This window comes from Rhinatrema bivittatum, chromosome 11 (genome assembly GCF_901001135.1).
Source record: "Rhinatrema bivittatum chromosome 11, aRhiBiv1.1, whole genome shotgun sequence".
Taxonomy (NCBI): Eukaryota; Metazoa; Chordata; class Amphibia; order Gymnophiona; family Rhinatrematidae; genus Rhinatrema; species Rhinatrema bivittatum.
In genome coordinates, this window is record NC_042625.1 from 98,885,548 (window position 1) to 98,900,988 (window position 15,441).

General features: G+C 46.3%; 1 protein-coding gene across 10 annotated transcripts in view; it reads left to right on the forward strand.

Moving 5' to 3' along the window:
* Positions 1 to 9,158, forward strand: part of NFYC (nuclear transcription factor Y subunit gamma) — a 45,679-nt gene extending 36,521 nt beyond the window's left edge. For all 10 annotated transcript variants that reach the window (XM_029619318.1, XM_029619324.1, XM_029619319.1 and 7 more), the window contains 9 exons: positions 761 to 873; positions 2,208 to 2,279; positions 2,844 to 2,957; positions 3,153 to 3,248; positions 4,927 to 5,091; positions 5,371 to 5,529; positions 5,947 to 6,054; positions 6,537 to 6,596; positions 7,785 to 9,158. In XM_029619318.1, coding sequence (XP_029475178.1) covers positions 761 to 873; positions 2,208 to 2,279; positions 2,844 to 2,957; positions 3,153 to 3,248; positions 4,927 to 5,091; positions 5,371 to 5,529; positions 5,947 to 6,054; positions 6,537 to 6,596; positions 7,785 to 7,904 — 1,007 coding nt within the window. In that variant the 3' untranslated portion in view covers positions 7,905 to 9,158. The remainder of the gene's footprint in view (positions 1 to 760; positions 874 to 2,207; positions 2,280 to 2,843; positions 2,958 to 3,152; positions 3,249 to 4,926; positions 5,092 to 5,370; positions 5,530 to 5,946; positions 6,055 to 6,536; positions 6,597 to 7,784) is intronic.
* Positions 9,159 to 15,441: the final 6,283 nt, after the last annotated feature.

A 15,441-nucleotide genomic window follows, 5' to 3' on the forward strand; every position in this document is an offset into this window, starting at 1 on the left:
GCAGCTCTAAACCAGTTACAAGAATGTGCTGAGTGGAAGCCCGCGTGTACTCAGAGTGAGTCGGGCAAGCCCGAATGCCCCCCTCATTGTATGAAGACGTAAGGAAAAAGCAGTGACTTAGGTTCCAGCCCAAACATGATGTTTCCAGTTCCCGAACGGTCATTTCTTGTAGATTATTCTTCAAAATCTCCAACTGGTATATATATGGAGCATTTTTAAATCTTACCTCGCTCTTCTCCTTAATCTTGCAGCATGTCCGACAGCTCAGCTGGCTGTCATGATTCCTTGCAAAGTATTTTGCATTGCAGTTGTATGAGAGGCACTGAGGTATTTGAGCATCAGTACAGGAAAAGCACCTTGGAGCCTGCTGCTAGCTCAGAGTATCTTGGCCTGCAAGGTCTTCTCTCTATTAAACCTGTGTACAGATTGCAATCTGCATATGGTGCCTTGTTTGTTGTGCCCGTGGTGAAAGAGATCAAAAGGGCAGCTTTTCAAACAATGTTTTCAGTGTACGGGCCAACATTGACCAACTCAGCACCATCAGACATCAGGTTGGAAACTAATTGTCATTTAGAAAGTAAAAGCACAGCTCTACCCAAGAACATAATGGGGTTGGTAGTCTTTTTAGGTTGCCTAATGTTTCAGTGAATTTTTTATTTTATATTTGCATTTATGATGATGTGAACTACTCTGGTCAGTTTTCTGCATGTGTGCTATAAAAAAAAGCTTTGAAATAAATAAAAGATCTTGTGTGTTTCAGTTATCAGCATGTCTGCTGATGGAGGATTTGGTGCTGGGGGCAGCAGTGATGCTCAGCAAAGCCTGCAGTCTTTTTGGCCTCGGGTCATGGAGGAGATCCGCAATCTGACAGTGGTAAGCAAGAGCCCCTAAGCTGGGGAGAATCACTCGGTGTCCAGCTTGGGAATGAAACCTGCACAGAGCCCAATCCCTGTGTTCTTATATTCCATGCCAGTAATGCCGTCTTTGAGTCTCTTGTGCTCATTTAGCAGTCTGAGGTCCTGATTTACTAAGCTTTCTTCTCATACATGCAGAATAGAAGGAAAGCTGTAATGAAACAGACCCTAAGCATGAAATAAAAGCCCGTGTCAAACTGTAACGTGGATTCTTCTTTAGTAAAATCTTTGTTCTCCTATTTAAAACTGAATTAAAAAATATCTAACACTCTCTCATTGCTGGAAAACTTATAAAAACTTAATTTGGATAGGTTACAAGTCCAAGGTTTAACAAAGGCCTAGTAAAACTCTTGCTACCTAATTTGGAAAGGGAGAAGATGATGTTTACAGTTTGTTCATTTGGACGATAGCCAGAGAACATACCATGTTTTCCTGCAGTCCCAGCAAAGTGTTGGGACTTACATTAGAAGTTTATTATTGTAAAAGGACACTGCATATAGACTGAGCCATCATGGCCATATTCAGCAAGTATCTGCCACTCTTGCCACGCCATTTTCCAGTCAGAAGACTCTTCTTGTGCAAGGGACTTGTGGGAAAATTGAAATCCTTTGTTAGTGTCGCCAAGTTTGCCTTTCACAAGCACCAGCGTAAGGCAATCTCTTCTGCACGTCTGTCAGACCATAATGGGCTCAGCTTGCAATGTTTTCCTTTTGTTTTCAGCTTGAGAATATTGGATGCCTACTCTCCTTCAGTTCATCTCCCTTACTCGACTTAGCCAGTTGTGGAACCAGCAACTTCAATTATGTCATTAATTTTCCTAAATACATCCTGAAAAACATAGTCCGGTTCCTGCCCTCAGTAGCAGTGTGTTATCTCTTTACTAAAATATAAATACGAAAGCATAAATCACAGGGTAATGCTGGTGTGTAAGAAGTAAAAGTCCTAGAGTCGAGCGGGTTACACTGGAGCTAGGAGGCCAGGTGATATGGGGTGAGGACAAAAACTGTCCCTGGATTGGGGCTGAAACCTTAGAAGCAGTCACACACCATGGCTGGCAGTTGGGAGATATCCTTAGCAGTGTGGACAGAGAGAACAGAGAGCAGACTTGGATGGGTTGGTTTGTTTGTATTTATTTATTTATTTTCTGTCATGTACTATGTTTTGTATTTGCACAGTAAGCATCTTGGATGGGCTTCTGGAAGATGAATGTTTACTCTGCTAGGCCTATTTGATTCTCCTCCTAACGGCTAGCAGCATACAGAGGGGTTATCTCTCTTCCTTTTTCTATTGCAGAAAGATTTCCGAGTGCAGGAGCTGCCGTTGGCTCGCATCAAGAAAATCATGAAATTGGATGAAGATGTGAAGGTGCAGGGAAAAAGTCAATGGTTTTACCATCTAAGAAATGTCTGCTCTTAAGGGCCTAAGCTGGAAAGGTTTTCTCTCATGCTTAGTACGTAGGCTGCTTAGTCAGAGCATATTTTTCTGTAGGCAGGGCTCTGCCCAGCTTCTTCCCTGGACACAAAATGGGAGATGCAGGACCCAAGATATTTAGTCAAATTTTCTATGTAAACTGCACAATGATTTCATGGGCTTTTATTAGAGAAAGGAATGTTGCCTGCGTGAAGGTCCCTGAAAAGAGAGCCTCGTCCCTCTGCCTCCCATGCTCTAACGTGCTATCCCTTTAATACTTAAATTTCAGGTGAGAACTATTTCTAATGAACTTTAGTGATATAGGAAGGCTCTGAAAATCACAATGCCACTAGAGGGAAGGCCAGTGAGTTGTGCTTATTTCTAAAACATTCTGCGTGCAAATAGAAATGTCTTCCACCCTGAGGCAAGTGGGAAGGGTAGAGGAGCCATAATGACAAACCTAATAAATGAGCAGGCCAGGCTGAATCCAGAGTTTCTGCTCTGGCTTTTGTTTTGCAGATGATCAGTGCTGAAGCGCCGGTGCTGTTTGCTAAAGCTGCTCATATTTTCATCACAGAATTAACGCTGCGGGCTTGGATACACACGGAGGACAATAAGCGTAGGACCCTTCAGGTGCTGACTCTGCTTTCATGATATTGTCTTATAGAAGCAAAGTGGAATGAAATGACTGCAGTGTAGAAGCAACAAAAGTCCTTTCTTTTCATGTCATTTGTTTTTGGAGAAGGTATTAAAATATTACCTATGTTCAAATTGCTAACTCTCCAGATCTCCCTCTTTTTTTTTTTTTTTTTTTATGTTTGTCAACAGAGGAATGACATCGCAATGGCAATTACAAAGTTTGATCAGTTTGACTTTCTAATTGACATCGTCCCTCGAGATGAGCTTAAACCTCCAAAGCGACAGGTGAGGGAGAAGGGAATATTATGGGACTGCCCCGTGTATTCACACTGCATCTGTGCTGTGCCTCTGCAGCAGGGATGTTTGACTTTGGAGGAAAGAACCACGGGACCGCTGTGGGCTCGGATCTCCTGCTCTTGGTTCTGTTTTACAATGTCTCACTGGAGGGAGCAGAGGGGATATGTGCAGATTTCTTTGCTGTTACTCTGCAGTCTGTGTAGGCAGTTTTTGCGACTGTAAACATCCTTGACTGGAAGCTGTAAAGTTTTGTAAAGAGCTTTCAGTCGGATGTTTACAGCGGCAGGCTGCCACAGTCGCAATCCTAGCAGAACTGCCTGCTTTGAGGATAAAATTGCTGGGACATTGTGCTTATTTCTAACCTTTGATGATAAGATCAGTCTATGAAAGTTTAAATTAATCTTAATATGAGATGATTTACATATCTTTAATATGCCCTAGGCTACCACTGTAGGCTAGTGCTTACAGCACACTGTAGCCAACCTGGAGGTGCCTATTCAGTTCCCACTATTGGCTGTTGGACTTCAGTAGCTTTCTTTAGCATTAGACTTCTATATTTTAAAAGAGAATTGAACAAAGCATGCACTTTTTTCTGAGCACCTGAAGGAATGCTTTTAAAAGTATTTGCCACGAAAAAGCAGGAAGTGTAGAGGCAGCTACAGGGCAGCATCCCTGCACACTCACACTTGGTCAGCGTTCCCTTTACTTCGTTTGCTCTGGAATAGTCTTCTAAAGGATTATTGAGGATGCTGGTTATGTTTGGAATAAGGAATGGTGCTTTCCTTGGAAACTGGGGAGCAGGGCTTGGTATTATCTTTCTCTACATCACCCAGACTAACCGTGAGTGATGAGAGAGTTGGTGAATTGAAATTTTCTTTTAAGCAACTAAAAGAATAGAAACGTGACATCTTAGAAGCTGCCATGCTGTAGAGAGTGTAAACATCCTACACTCTCAGCTGTGAATTTAAGGTGGCTGGGAGAAGGGCGTTTACTCCCCCTGCCATGGACTGAGCACCAGGGAGTTTCTGGCCTGTGCCTTTTGCTGCTTAAATAATTTTTCTGATGAATCTGAACACATTGTCTACAAAAAAACAAACAAACCACGTAAGGATATCTTTTATACAGAAATGCTGTTCCATTTTCTTTACATTCATTAACTTCCGAGTATATGTAGCAAGAGGTTTGCTTTTTGCCGTGATGTACTAGTGCATATAAAGTCCACTGATGAGAGGTGAGCTTCGGCACTACTGACTAGTTCTTCAAATATCTGTACCTAGTCTTCAGGTAAAATCTGCAATGGGCCCTGCAGTGTGCAGTTCAGTAGCCTTTGGACCTTGCTGGTCTTGCTTTTAGCACCCTTAATAAGACTGAGCAGCCAGTGATGCACCTGTTTGGATTTTAATCATACTAATTGTTTGCCTGTATGCAGGTCATTAGGATGGAAAAGCCTGTAAACAGGAACACCCTTTTTTTTACTTTCAAATCTTAAGACACACTGTTAATTTTATGAAGGAGGTAATGAATGCATGGCCTTCCTTTTGATTTATCTCTGCATTTTACATTTCATTTTGGCTTCTCATGTAAATAATTGTTTCCCAGCTTTTATTGGGAAAGGTGCATGATGAGCTCAGACTGTTTACTGTCTCTTTTGTTTTGCCTGTGTTAGGAGGAGGTGCGCCAGGCTGTGACTCCAGCTGAACCTGTCCAGTATTATTTCACCCTTGCTCAGCAGCCCACAGTGCAGGTGCAGGGGCAGCAGCAAGGGCAGCAGAGCAGCACAGCAACTCTCCAGCCAGGACAGATCATCATTGCTCAGCCACAGCAGGGCCAGGTCAGTGAGGTCCACAGCTCTGGAAAATACTGGTACTGCTGGGCACCCTGCCAGTCAATACTGTTAGCAAAATAACTGCAGTCTCCTAACCAATGTCCCTTCTCTGGGCTCTCCGAATGTTGCTAGTGACACTTTGTGAATGCATATTGTAAAAGGGGAGATCAGACCCCAGATTTAGTGGAATATTCTGTGTGTTATATGGGGGCAGGTGGTGCACGTTGCTAATCTGGCCTGTTAGGTGTTGCTCTGAGACATCAATACTTGTGTGTTTGGATCCAGGGTACCCCACTTACCATGCAGGTAGGAGAAGGTCAGCAAGTGCAGATAGTCCAAGCACAACCACAGGGGCAGACGCAGCAGGCTCAGAGTGGGAGCGGCCAGACAATGCAGGTCATGCAGCAGATTATCACGAACACAGGAGAAATCCAGCAGATACCGGTAAGATAAAGAAGAAGGTGCGGGTGCAGCCCTGGGAGATGGGGTGCTTGAAATCCAGCCTTCTGTTACTGTTGTGTGCGGCCAGGCAGCAGAAGTGAGTGGACCTGCCCTGTTCAGCTGATTTCATCAAGTTTAACTCTAACACTTTAAACCGGCCTGGCCTGTTCTGATTGGGCTTTAGGTACATTAGGAAATGTCTGCACTCATTTAGAGCTTGAGTTTTGTTTGGGATCTCAAGACAGCTGGACATTTTCTGTGGCTGCTTGTTCTTGGAAGGGATAAAGCCAGAACTTTTATAGCCAAGGTTTGTTTCAAGCAGCCCTTGGTTGTGAATGCTAGGAGCTCTCCTATGCAGCAGCGTGTGATCTGCAGGGAATGGGTGTCTGCTGCACATGAAGCACATCTCTCTCTTTCTAGGTTCAGCTGAACACGGGCCAACTGCAGTATATCCGCTTAGCTCAACCGGTGTCAGGAGCCCAGGTGGTCCAGGGACAGATCCAGACTCTGGCAGCCAGTGCGCAGCAGGTAGGTCTTGGATCCCAGACAGCAGGCTTTGCTGCTTTAGTTTAGGTTAGTGTGGAAAACTCTCTCTTCAGCTGTGACCCACCATATGGGGGGGTCCTTTTCTGTCTCACCAGCCCCTTCTGTGCCCCCTGCCTTGTCAGTGGAGCATAACCTCTGAGACTGTACATTGATTTCTTCAGAAGTCATCACTTTGTTCCTTCAGTGCATTTTGCAAATCCTCTTTAAAGACAACACAACATTGAATGTAGAGCAGTTTCCCTTCACAGTCCTCTTCTTGCTGCCACCTTTGGGGGCTGGGAGTTGGCCAACCTCCTTGTTGCTGGTGGCTGTATTCTTCCTTGCCTGCTTGGCCCCATTTGATGTTACCAAGTTCACTTACTTGTACTATTTTCTGTCCCTTGCTTTCATTCACTCTTCATTGATCTGCACAGTGCATTGTGATGGTGGGTAAATTACTTATTTATGCCTCTCTTCTCTTCCAGATTTCACAAACGGATGTCCAGCAGGGCCAGCAGCAGTTCAGTCAGTTCACTGATGGGCAGGTACTGCACTCCACTTTCATGGGGCCTTGCAATTAGAGCAAGGAACAGCCAAGCTTGCACTTGTCTTCCCTTTTATTTCCATGCTCATTCCACCAACTACACTCCAAAAAAAAAAAAAAAAGGAGATGCTTGGCCTTTGGCTGGTGATGTGATGTGGTTGGAGCAGAGGAATGGGAGTCCAGCTCATGTACTTTAATCACGAGTCTCTCTGTATATTCTTCTTCCTTTGCTTTCAAGTAGTGAGAGAGTCAGAGTACACAGCAGTCTACCTTGGAGGTGGCTGCATCCAGATGTCTGTGCGCTACCTAGGATCCCATTTAGATAGAAAGAACTTCAAATGATGGCCATCATCCGCTGTTGACCCTGCTAAATCTTCTCCAGACCTATCTGATGCTTGATGAGACTGGATAATGCACTTAGTGTGCGCCCCTTTGCCCTTACTCCCAGCTTAGATATTGAGAAGAAAGGTATTTCTGTCAGGTCTTCCATTGCATGAAAGAAAAAGATGCACAGTGCATTCTGCTGAGCTGTTATCCTGGGGACTTTTTAAAGTAATATACAATTTAGTATTAACTAGACTTACTTTCTGTGTGAGCAGGGCTGATGGCCAAAACTTTTGCTCTTTAAAAGTGTTTTTATTGCCCCCTAGTGCTTTGCTAAAATATTTGGTACATCCCACTTAATGTGGAAAAACATTCTTTATTATGTTTTCAGTCTGAGGTGCAAAAATGTATTCACAAGGTACAAACCACTGGGAGTAGAACACCCCCTTCCCAAAGAGGCACTCACACAGTCTTGCTGTAGAGAAATTGTAACATCTGAATTTAGTTTTGCCTATTTCCCCATTCTCCAGCCACAATATATGTGCTTTGAAAAGCTTTTCATCCTGAGCCAGAGCTGTGTGGTTTAACGGGGATCTCTGTAGCTGCATGCTGAAGCCAACTGGCGAGAGGATTTATTCAATCATTCTGACGTCGCTCACTGTGGCTAGAAAACAGCAGAGATTCAGCAGAGCCTTCCAGTGTCTTTAAAAAAAACCAAAACAAAAAGCCAATGCACTCATTGCCCTGAGGCCTCGTTAACATAGTTCTGTGAGCACTGTATGGCTGCATGACTTTGTCTGCAGGATTTCTGAGATGCACAGAGTTTGAGAATTTACAATTGTGTTTTTATTTTTAACTTTTTCAGCAGCTCTACCAGATTCAGCAAGTGACTATGCCGGCAGGTCAGGACATCACTCAGCCCATGTTCATTCAGTCCAGTAGTCAGACGTCAGACGGAGCAGCTACACAGGTCACAGGGGATTGATCCACTGCCTACTCCTGGAGTAGCATGCCCTCTTACACCCGTCTCCACTTTCTCTCTCTCACACGCACACCATTATTGCCAGCCAAGTCCCAGGATGGCTTCGTGTTTCGGTGCCAGAGCACGCCGTTATCTACTGGTAATGAGAGCATGTCCAAGATGTATTTTCCAGCAGGATGCTCTGAAGGGTTGATTGCTTTTTAAATGAATATGTTTCATTATGAGTTTGACATTGTTACGTTCAAACTAAAAAGAGGAGAGTAATTGGTGTCCTAGAGTAAAGGTCAAAGCTTTGTTAATTTTGGTGAGATGCTGAAAGCAGACTTGGCACCACCTCAGCCCTGTTGACGAAGGGAGGCTTCTCCTCTCCCCTTAGACTTTCAGGTTCAAAGCCATATCCCAGCTTTATTTCTAAAGTATTTTGGTGAAATGCTGTCGTGTTTCTAGGTTTCCATGATGCAAGCATAATGCTCAGTATTGTTTTCCTGGAGGGAGGGAGGGGCAGATTTATGATCTGCTGTTGTACTGTGCTTGTATTCATCTGTACTTGCATTCTCATCACACCCAGGTCAAGTCAAAGAAGCTGACCCAGTCCTGGTTTTGCTCTTTGCATGCATGGAAGTGTAGTTCTGAGTATATCTGTCTGCGTGCATGCTGTGGGGCAAAACCTGGACTGGATCAGCATCTTCAGGTTGACCCTTCCCAGGTCCAGAGCTGTTGTGCACCACTTCTAAACATGCACTTAATGTGCACACAACCCTGAAGTTGCATAGTGTGATGTTTTAGGATCATTTCTCTGTGTGGTGAGAAGATTGCTTGAAACCTTCCAAGCATCCAGTCCTTGTGCCGGCCTCCTGATGTTCTTTTGGAGCCCCTTGTGGTTATAATTTGATCTATGAACAGTGAAACCTGGTTTTGCTGTGCATACGGCAGCTGCTGATCGTGTGCTCATTAAAGTTTCCATGTTGCCTCTCACCTTCGTAGCTGTGCGTAGAGGGCTTGCTTTCTCCGTCTGTCTGGCTTGGTTTGGGTTTCATTATTTGAGTTTAAGGACGAGTCCATGATGAAATGACTCCTATGTTTCAGTAACATCCTCTGCTAAGAGCAGAAGTTGTCCTGACCTGTGCCAGAAATAGAGCTGAGGGCTTCAGGGAGGGAACTTTTGCTGGGGGTATTTTTAAGTTGTTTTTTTTTATATTGTGTTTGTGGCTGCATGTATAATATTCTGCATGAACAGCAATAAAACTTCTTTTTAGATAAGCTGGTTGTGTCTTTTTCTTGTGAGACCCAGACTTCTAGATGCTAATCCAGCACCCACCAAAACACATCCTTGTGCCATTGATCATGACCAGCTAAGCATCCTTTTCCTTTGTTCCCGGTCATGTGCCTTGTTTGCAGCTCCATTACAAAGGGCCGGTAAATACCTACAGTAGTAAAGGTAACTTAATACATTTTTTGACTTCATCAGGTCCAAACAGAATAAGCAGTTTAGAAGTGACTCATAGAAGGCACTCGATAAGAGGGGATTGATGATCAGACTCCCTGCACCCTCTCATTGGAAGGCCTTTTAGGATTCACTTGTATTTTTTGGTAAACATCATCTTTTCTTCATTCTGTTCTGAGGAAGCAAGTAAAAAATATATTAAGATGTGATATCAACTTATATGTTTTTTTTGTTCTCGTTAACCTTTTATTTCTGTGCATTCAAGTGGACTAACACAGTAGCCACACTACTTTGTCCAAAATGTAAGTATTTACATTATTCTCTCGCGGCATGTCAAATTAAGTGGGATTTATGTATTTAGTCATTCCTGATTCTATGCCTCCTTTATTGGATATCTCTAGGTAAGTCACAAAAAATGTAGTTCCCTGTACATACCAGGATCAGTCCAGACCGCTGGGTTATGCCTCCCTTCCAGCAGATGGAGTCAGAGAAAAAAGCTGAAGGCACCCCCTGATAACCCCTTGTACCACCTGCGGTCCTTCAATATTTCTCTGACTCCAGCAGATGAAGGATGGCATAACCTGCGGTCCTGATCCTTTTACAAATTTTGATCTTTCATTGGTGTGAATGATTATTCTTTGTATCCATAGTTACCTTTGGCTAGATCAACTGTTACTTAAAAAAAAAAAAAAAGTAGAGAAAAGGTAGTGTTCGAGTTTAATAAGTTCAGTCAGAAAGCAGTGGGCTGCAGCCCTCCCAAGGGGGGGTGCCCACTTGGTAGCAGGCAAGGCTGGGCCGGGTGCCCTACAGCCTAATTTCCCGGAGAACTTTGGTGCCTCAGCCCGGTGAGTAGGGGGGATTTACCGGTGGGCCGTTCCCTCACCCCTAATGATATAGAGAAGCTTCATTCCTCTGTTAAGAGCCCAGGGACGTGTCATTCCCCTGGTTTGCAGGGGTTAAAATTTAAAAAAAAACAAAACATTTAAAAGTTTTTAAACATAGCCGGTTGTAATCTCCCCGGGTCTCTGGAGGGGGTAATTGCTTACCCAGCGAATTTTTCTGTGGCAGCTCAGATGGCCATGCTGCGGGGATTGTGCGGCTCTCCCGCAAGGGACTTTGCTCGCGTTTCATCCCCAGGGGGGGAAGGCCCTTCTCAGGTACTGGGTGCAGGCAAGCGGCCATCCCTTACGTGATCGTGAGGGTTAGAAAAAGGTCTCCTTGCTCGCAATCGGAGGCCGTCCCCGAGAAGTGCGGGAATGGCGGCCATTTTGCCCGATTCTAGGTCTGATACTACGCTCCGGGGGAGGGGAATCCCCTCCGTGGCTTTCTCCTCATAATTTAAGTCCTGAAAGGCCTTGCGGTTTGGGTGTTGACTCCCCACCTATTCCCGTCTTGCCTCCGGGGGGGCCCTTAAAGCAGCAGCACCCCTTTTCTTCTCAATTTGTATTATTGTTGCATAAAGCTTACATGGAGGCTGAGGCAGATTGGAATTTGCAGGAGCCTCCACCTGCAAAGCTTCCTAGGCCTGCAGAGAGGGTCAGCGGCCCCTAGGGTCCAGCCACCACCAGTTCCTGATGCTGTGGTGCTGCCATCCCCTGTCCAGCCAGATCCCAATCCTCAGGATCCTCCCACGGGCGATGACGTTGACAATGCCACCCCGGTTGACGGGGATGACCTGTGAGTGCTCCGGTTATTTCGCAGGGAGGAGCTGGACCCCTTGATCCCTCATGTCCTTGATGAACTCGATATTCAGGTGTCGCAGCCCACGGCGGAGCCTTCCTCGGGGGATCCGGTCTTGTCGGGTCTTCGGGCCCCCCCTCCTCTAAAACCTTCCCTTTTCACCCGATGCTTTTGCAGCTTATGACTCTGGAATGGGATGCACCTGAAGCCAGCCTGCGAGTTAGTAGAGCCATGGAAAAGCTTTATCCGCTTCCGGAGGAATCCTTTGATCTGCTTAAGATTCCTAAGGTGGACTCTGTGATCGCTAAGCGCACAACCATTCCTGTGACGGGAGTGGCAGCTCTTAAGGACCTCCAGGATAGGAAGCTGGAGGTTCTTCTCAAAAGGATTTTTGAGGTATCTGCGCTGGGCGTCAGGGCGGCCGTGTGTAGTAGTCTCATGCAGAGAGCTACTATTAGATGGGTACAGCAGTTGCTCACAACTCAGGAGCTTCCCCTGGCGGAGGTGGAACAGGCGGACCGTATAGAGGCGGCAGTAGCTTATACGGCGGATGCTTTGTATGATCTACGTACATCCTCGCGCACGATGGCCTCTGTGATGTCGGCAAGGAGGCTTTTTTGGCTTCGCAACGGGTCGGCTGACATCTTGTCGAAGTCTCAGCTGGGTTCCTTCCCATATAAAGGAAAACTGTTGTTTGGAGATGACCTGGAGCACCTAATTAAGGCCTTAGGGGACAATAAGGTTTACAAGCTCCCGGAGGATAAGCCCAGGTCTTCTCACCCTCTCGGCTCGTTTTGCAGTTGTTTTCGGGGTCAACACCATTTTCCTCCTCGACAAGTGTCGGCATGGTCCCAGTCTTGGGCTCATTCCTTTCGCAGTAGACTGCCTCCTTGTGATGGAGCCTCCCAAGGATTCTTCGCAAAAAACGAGTCTACCCAATGAAGGTGCACTGGCCCATTCAGCCGTTCCGGAGATCGGAGGTTGCCTTTCTCTGTTTCACGAGGAATGGGTCAAGATTACTTCAGATCAGTGGGTTCTAAACATCATAGAACACGGTTACACTTTGGATTTTGCTCACCCACTACGGGATCTGTTCTTGGTGTCGTCTTGCGGGTCCCGGGCAAAGCAGCAGGTGGTGCTCCAGACTTTGGCTCGTTTGAAGGCTCTGGGGGCGATTGCCCCAGTCCCGCCGGATGAGCGTTGGACCGGAAGGTACTCGATTTATTTCGTAGTGCCCAAGAGGGCTCCTTCCGTCCGATATTAGACTTAAAGAAGGTCAACAGAGCGCTTCGGGTACCTCGTTTTCACATGGAGACATTGAGGTCTGTCATTGCAGCAGTCCACAAAGACTAATTTTTGGCCTCTTTGGATCTGATGGAGGCACATAGGAATCCAAGAGCGTCATCGGACGTTTCTGTGATTCATGGTCCTGGGCAAGCATTACCAGTTTCGGGTGCTTCCGTTCAGGTTGGCGACAGCTCCTCACGTATTCACCAAGGTGGTATTGGCAGCGGCCGTCAGACGAGAGGGGATAATAGTCCACTCCTATTTGGACGACTGGCTCATTCGGACAGAAGTCTGAGGATCTTTGCAAAGTGGTGGTTCGGTCGGTGTTGCATTGTCTCTACACTCTCGGATGGGTAGTCAATTTCATGAAGAGTCAATTGGTACCTTCCCAGGGGTTGCAATTCCTGGGAGCCCATTTCAACATAGTTGTGGGCAAGATTTTTCTTCCACAGGACAGAATGCTCAAGCTGATGTCTCAGGTGCGCCGTCTTTTGGCCCTCCCTTTGCCCAAGGAGTGGGACTATTTGCAAGTTCTTGGCTCTATGGCATTTACTCTAGAGTTGGTCCCCTGGGCGTTTGCTATGAGATCTTTGCAGAGGGCATTGCTTTCCCAATTGGACCCAAAGTCCGAAGAGTTCCATTTACTCTTCCCCCTCATGGATCCCGCCAGGAGCAGTCTCGATTGGTGGTTTGTTCCCGATTACTTACAGCAGGGGATGGATCTAGAGAATCCCCAGTGGATGATTGTGACTACAGATGCCAGCCTCTTTGGTTGGGGGGCAGTCTGTCAGTCACAATCTGCACAGGGGCAATGGACAGCTCAGGAGTCCAAGTGGTCCATAAATCGGTTGGAGATGAGGGCGGTTCGTCTAGCGTTGCGCAGTTTTCTCCCACTTGTTCGGAATCAGTCGGTGAGGGTTCTATCCGACAATGCGATGACTGTGGCGTACATCAACAGACAAGGAGGAACAAAGAGTCGTCCAGTCGCTACAGAGGTGGACAAGTTGATGGTCTGGGCGGAGCGCCATCTGGTCTGGTTAGCGGCATCTCACATAGCCGGAGTGGACAACGTTCAGGCAGATTTTCTCAGTCGCCAGCGGCTAGACCGGAGAGTGGGAGCTATCCGAGGAGGCAATGCAGCTCTTGATTCATCGGTGGGGAATGCCCCGTCTGAATTTGGCTACTTGGCTGAACGCAAAGGCAGCTCGTTTCTACAGTCGCAGGAGGGAGCATGGGGCAGAAGGGGTAGATGCATTGGTCCTTCTGTGGCCCCACGACATACTACTCTGTGTTTCCTCCTTGGCCGTTGTTGGGAAAAGTCTTGAGGCGAATAGAGTCCCACCGGAGGCCGGTGATTCTCGTAGCTCCGGAATGGCCATGGAGGCCATGGTTCGTAGATCTGATCAAGCTAGCGGTTGACGGTCCCATGCGTCTCGGTCACCTTGCGAATTTACTTTGACAGGATACAGTATTTTTCGATCAGGCAGCTCGCTTTTTGTCTAGCGGCTTGGCTTATGAGAGGCGGCAGTTGAGAAAGAAGGGGTATCCAGATGTGGTTATCTCTACTCTGCTGCGCGCACGGAAGACTTCTACTTCTCTCACTTATGTTCGAATGTGGAAGGTTTTCGATTCCTGGTGCAGCGGGTTGAAGGTGTCCCCGCGCCATGCCTCTATTGTGCACATTCTCACTTTCTTACAGGAAGACTTAAAGAAGGGACTGGCGTACAGCTTGCTCCGGGTTCAGGTAGTGGCATTAGGATGTTTAAGAGGTAAAGTTGATGGTATGTCTCTTGCAGGACATCCTGATGTGATGCGTTTTTTGAAGGAAGCCAAACATTTACACCCGCTGGTGCATGCAGTGTGTCCTTCGTGGAGTTTGAATTTGGTTCTCCATGGGCTCTGTGGTCCTCCCTTTGAGCTTATCAAGTGGGCTACCTTGAAAGATTTAACACTCAAGGTGGTGTTCCTTGTGGCCATCTGTTCGGCCAGACGAATGTCTGAGATTCAAGCGTTGTCCTGCAGAGAACCGTTCTTGCGGATCTCTGATTCTGGGGTTTCACTTAGGACGGTGCCTTCTTTTCTGCCAAAGGTGGTATCGACATTTCACATAAACTAGTCAGTTGAGTTACAGCTTTTCCGGATTTAGATTGGAACTCTCCTCAGGTTCATGACTTGAGGAGACCGGATGTCCGCCGGATACTTCTGCGGTACTTGGAAGTGACTAATGCTTTTCGTTTGTCAGACCATCTTTTTGTCTTATGGAGCGGTCCTAAGAAGGGATGTAAGGCTTCCAAGGCTACTATTGCCCGATTGTTGAAGGACACCATTGCTTCGGCATATATATGTCATGGCCGGCAAGTGCCAGATGGTCTGAAGGCTCATTCAATCAGATTTCAAGTGGCATCTTGGGCAGAGAGCCAATGTGTTTCGTCACAGGAGATTTGCAGGGCAGCTACTTGGAAATCTTTGCACACATTTGCTAAGCATTACCGTTTGGACGTCCGGGCTCCGGATGTTGATTCTTTTGGCAGCAGTGTGCTTCGAGCGGAACTCTGTGTCCCACCCCATTTAGTTCAGCTTAGGTACATCCCAGCGGTCTGGACTGATCCTGGTACGTACAGGGAAAAGAAAATTGGTTCTTACCTGCTAATTTTTGTTCCTGTAGTACCAAGGATCAGTCCAGACGCCCGCCCAGGGTTATAGTGTTCCGGAGAGTCCGTAAGTCTGCACCATTGTTTTCTCTTTCTGCAGTGTTTTAAAGACTATGAAGAAGCATCCTAATCCGTACTCTGTTCCTGTACGTAGTTTTCACAGGTTATTGTTCAGTGGAGTTCTCTTGATCTAGTCATTGGTTGTTTTAAATTTACTTCATTCTGCTTTGATATTGATTATACTGAAGGATCGCAGGTGGCACACCGGGTTATCAGGGGGTGCCTTCAGCTTTTTTTCTCTGACTCCATCTGCTGGAAGGGAGGCATAACTCAGCGGTCTGGACTGATCCTTGGTACTACAGGAATGAAAATTAGCAGGTAAGAACAATTTTCTTATCTCATGCATATCAGAGCAATCAAGCACTAAACCAATGGTGCATCTCTGCAGTCTCTCCTTTATTCTATAATAATTTGCTTA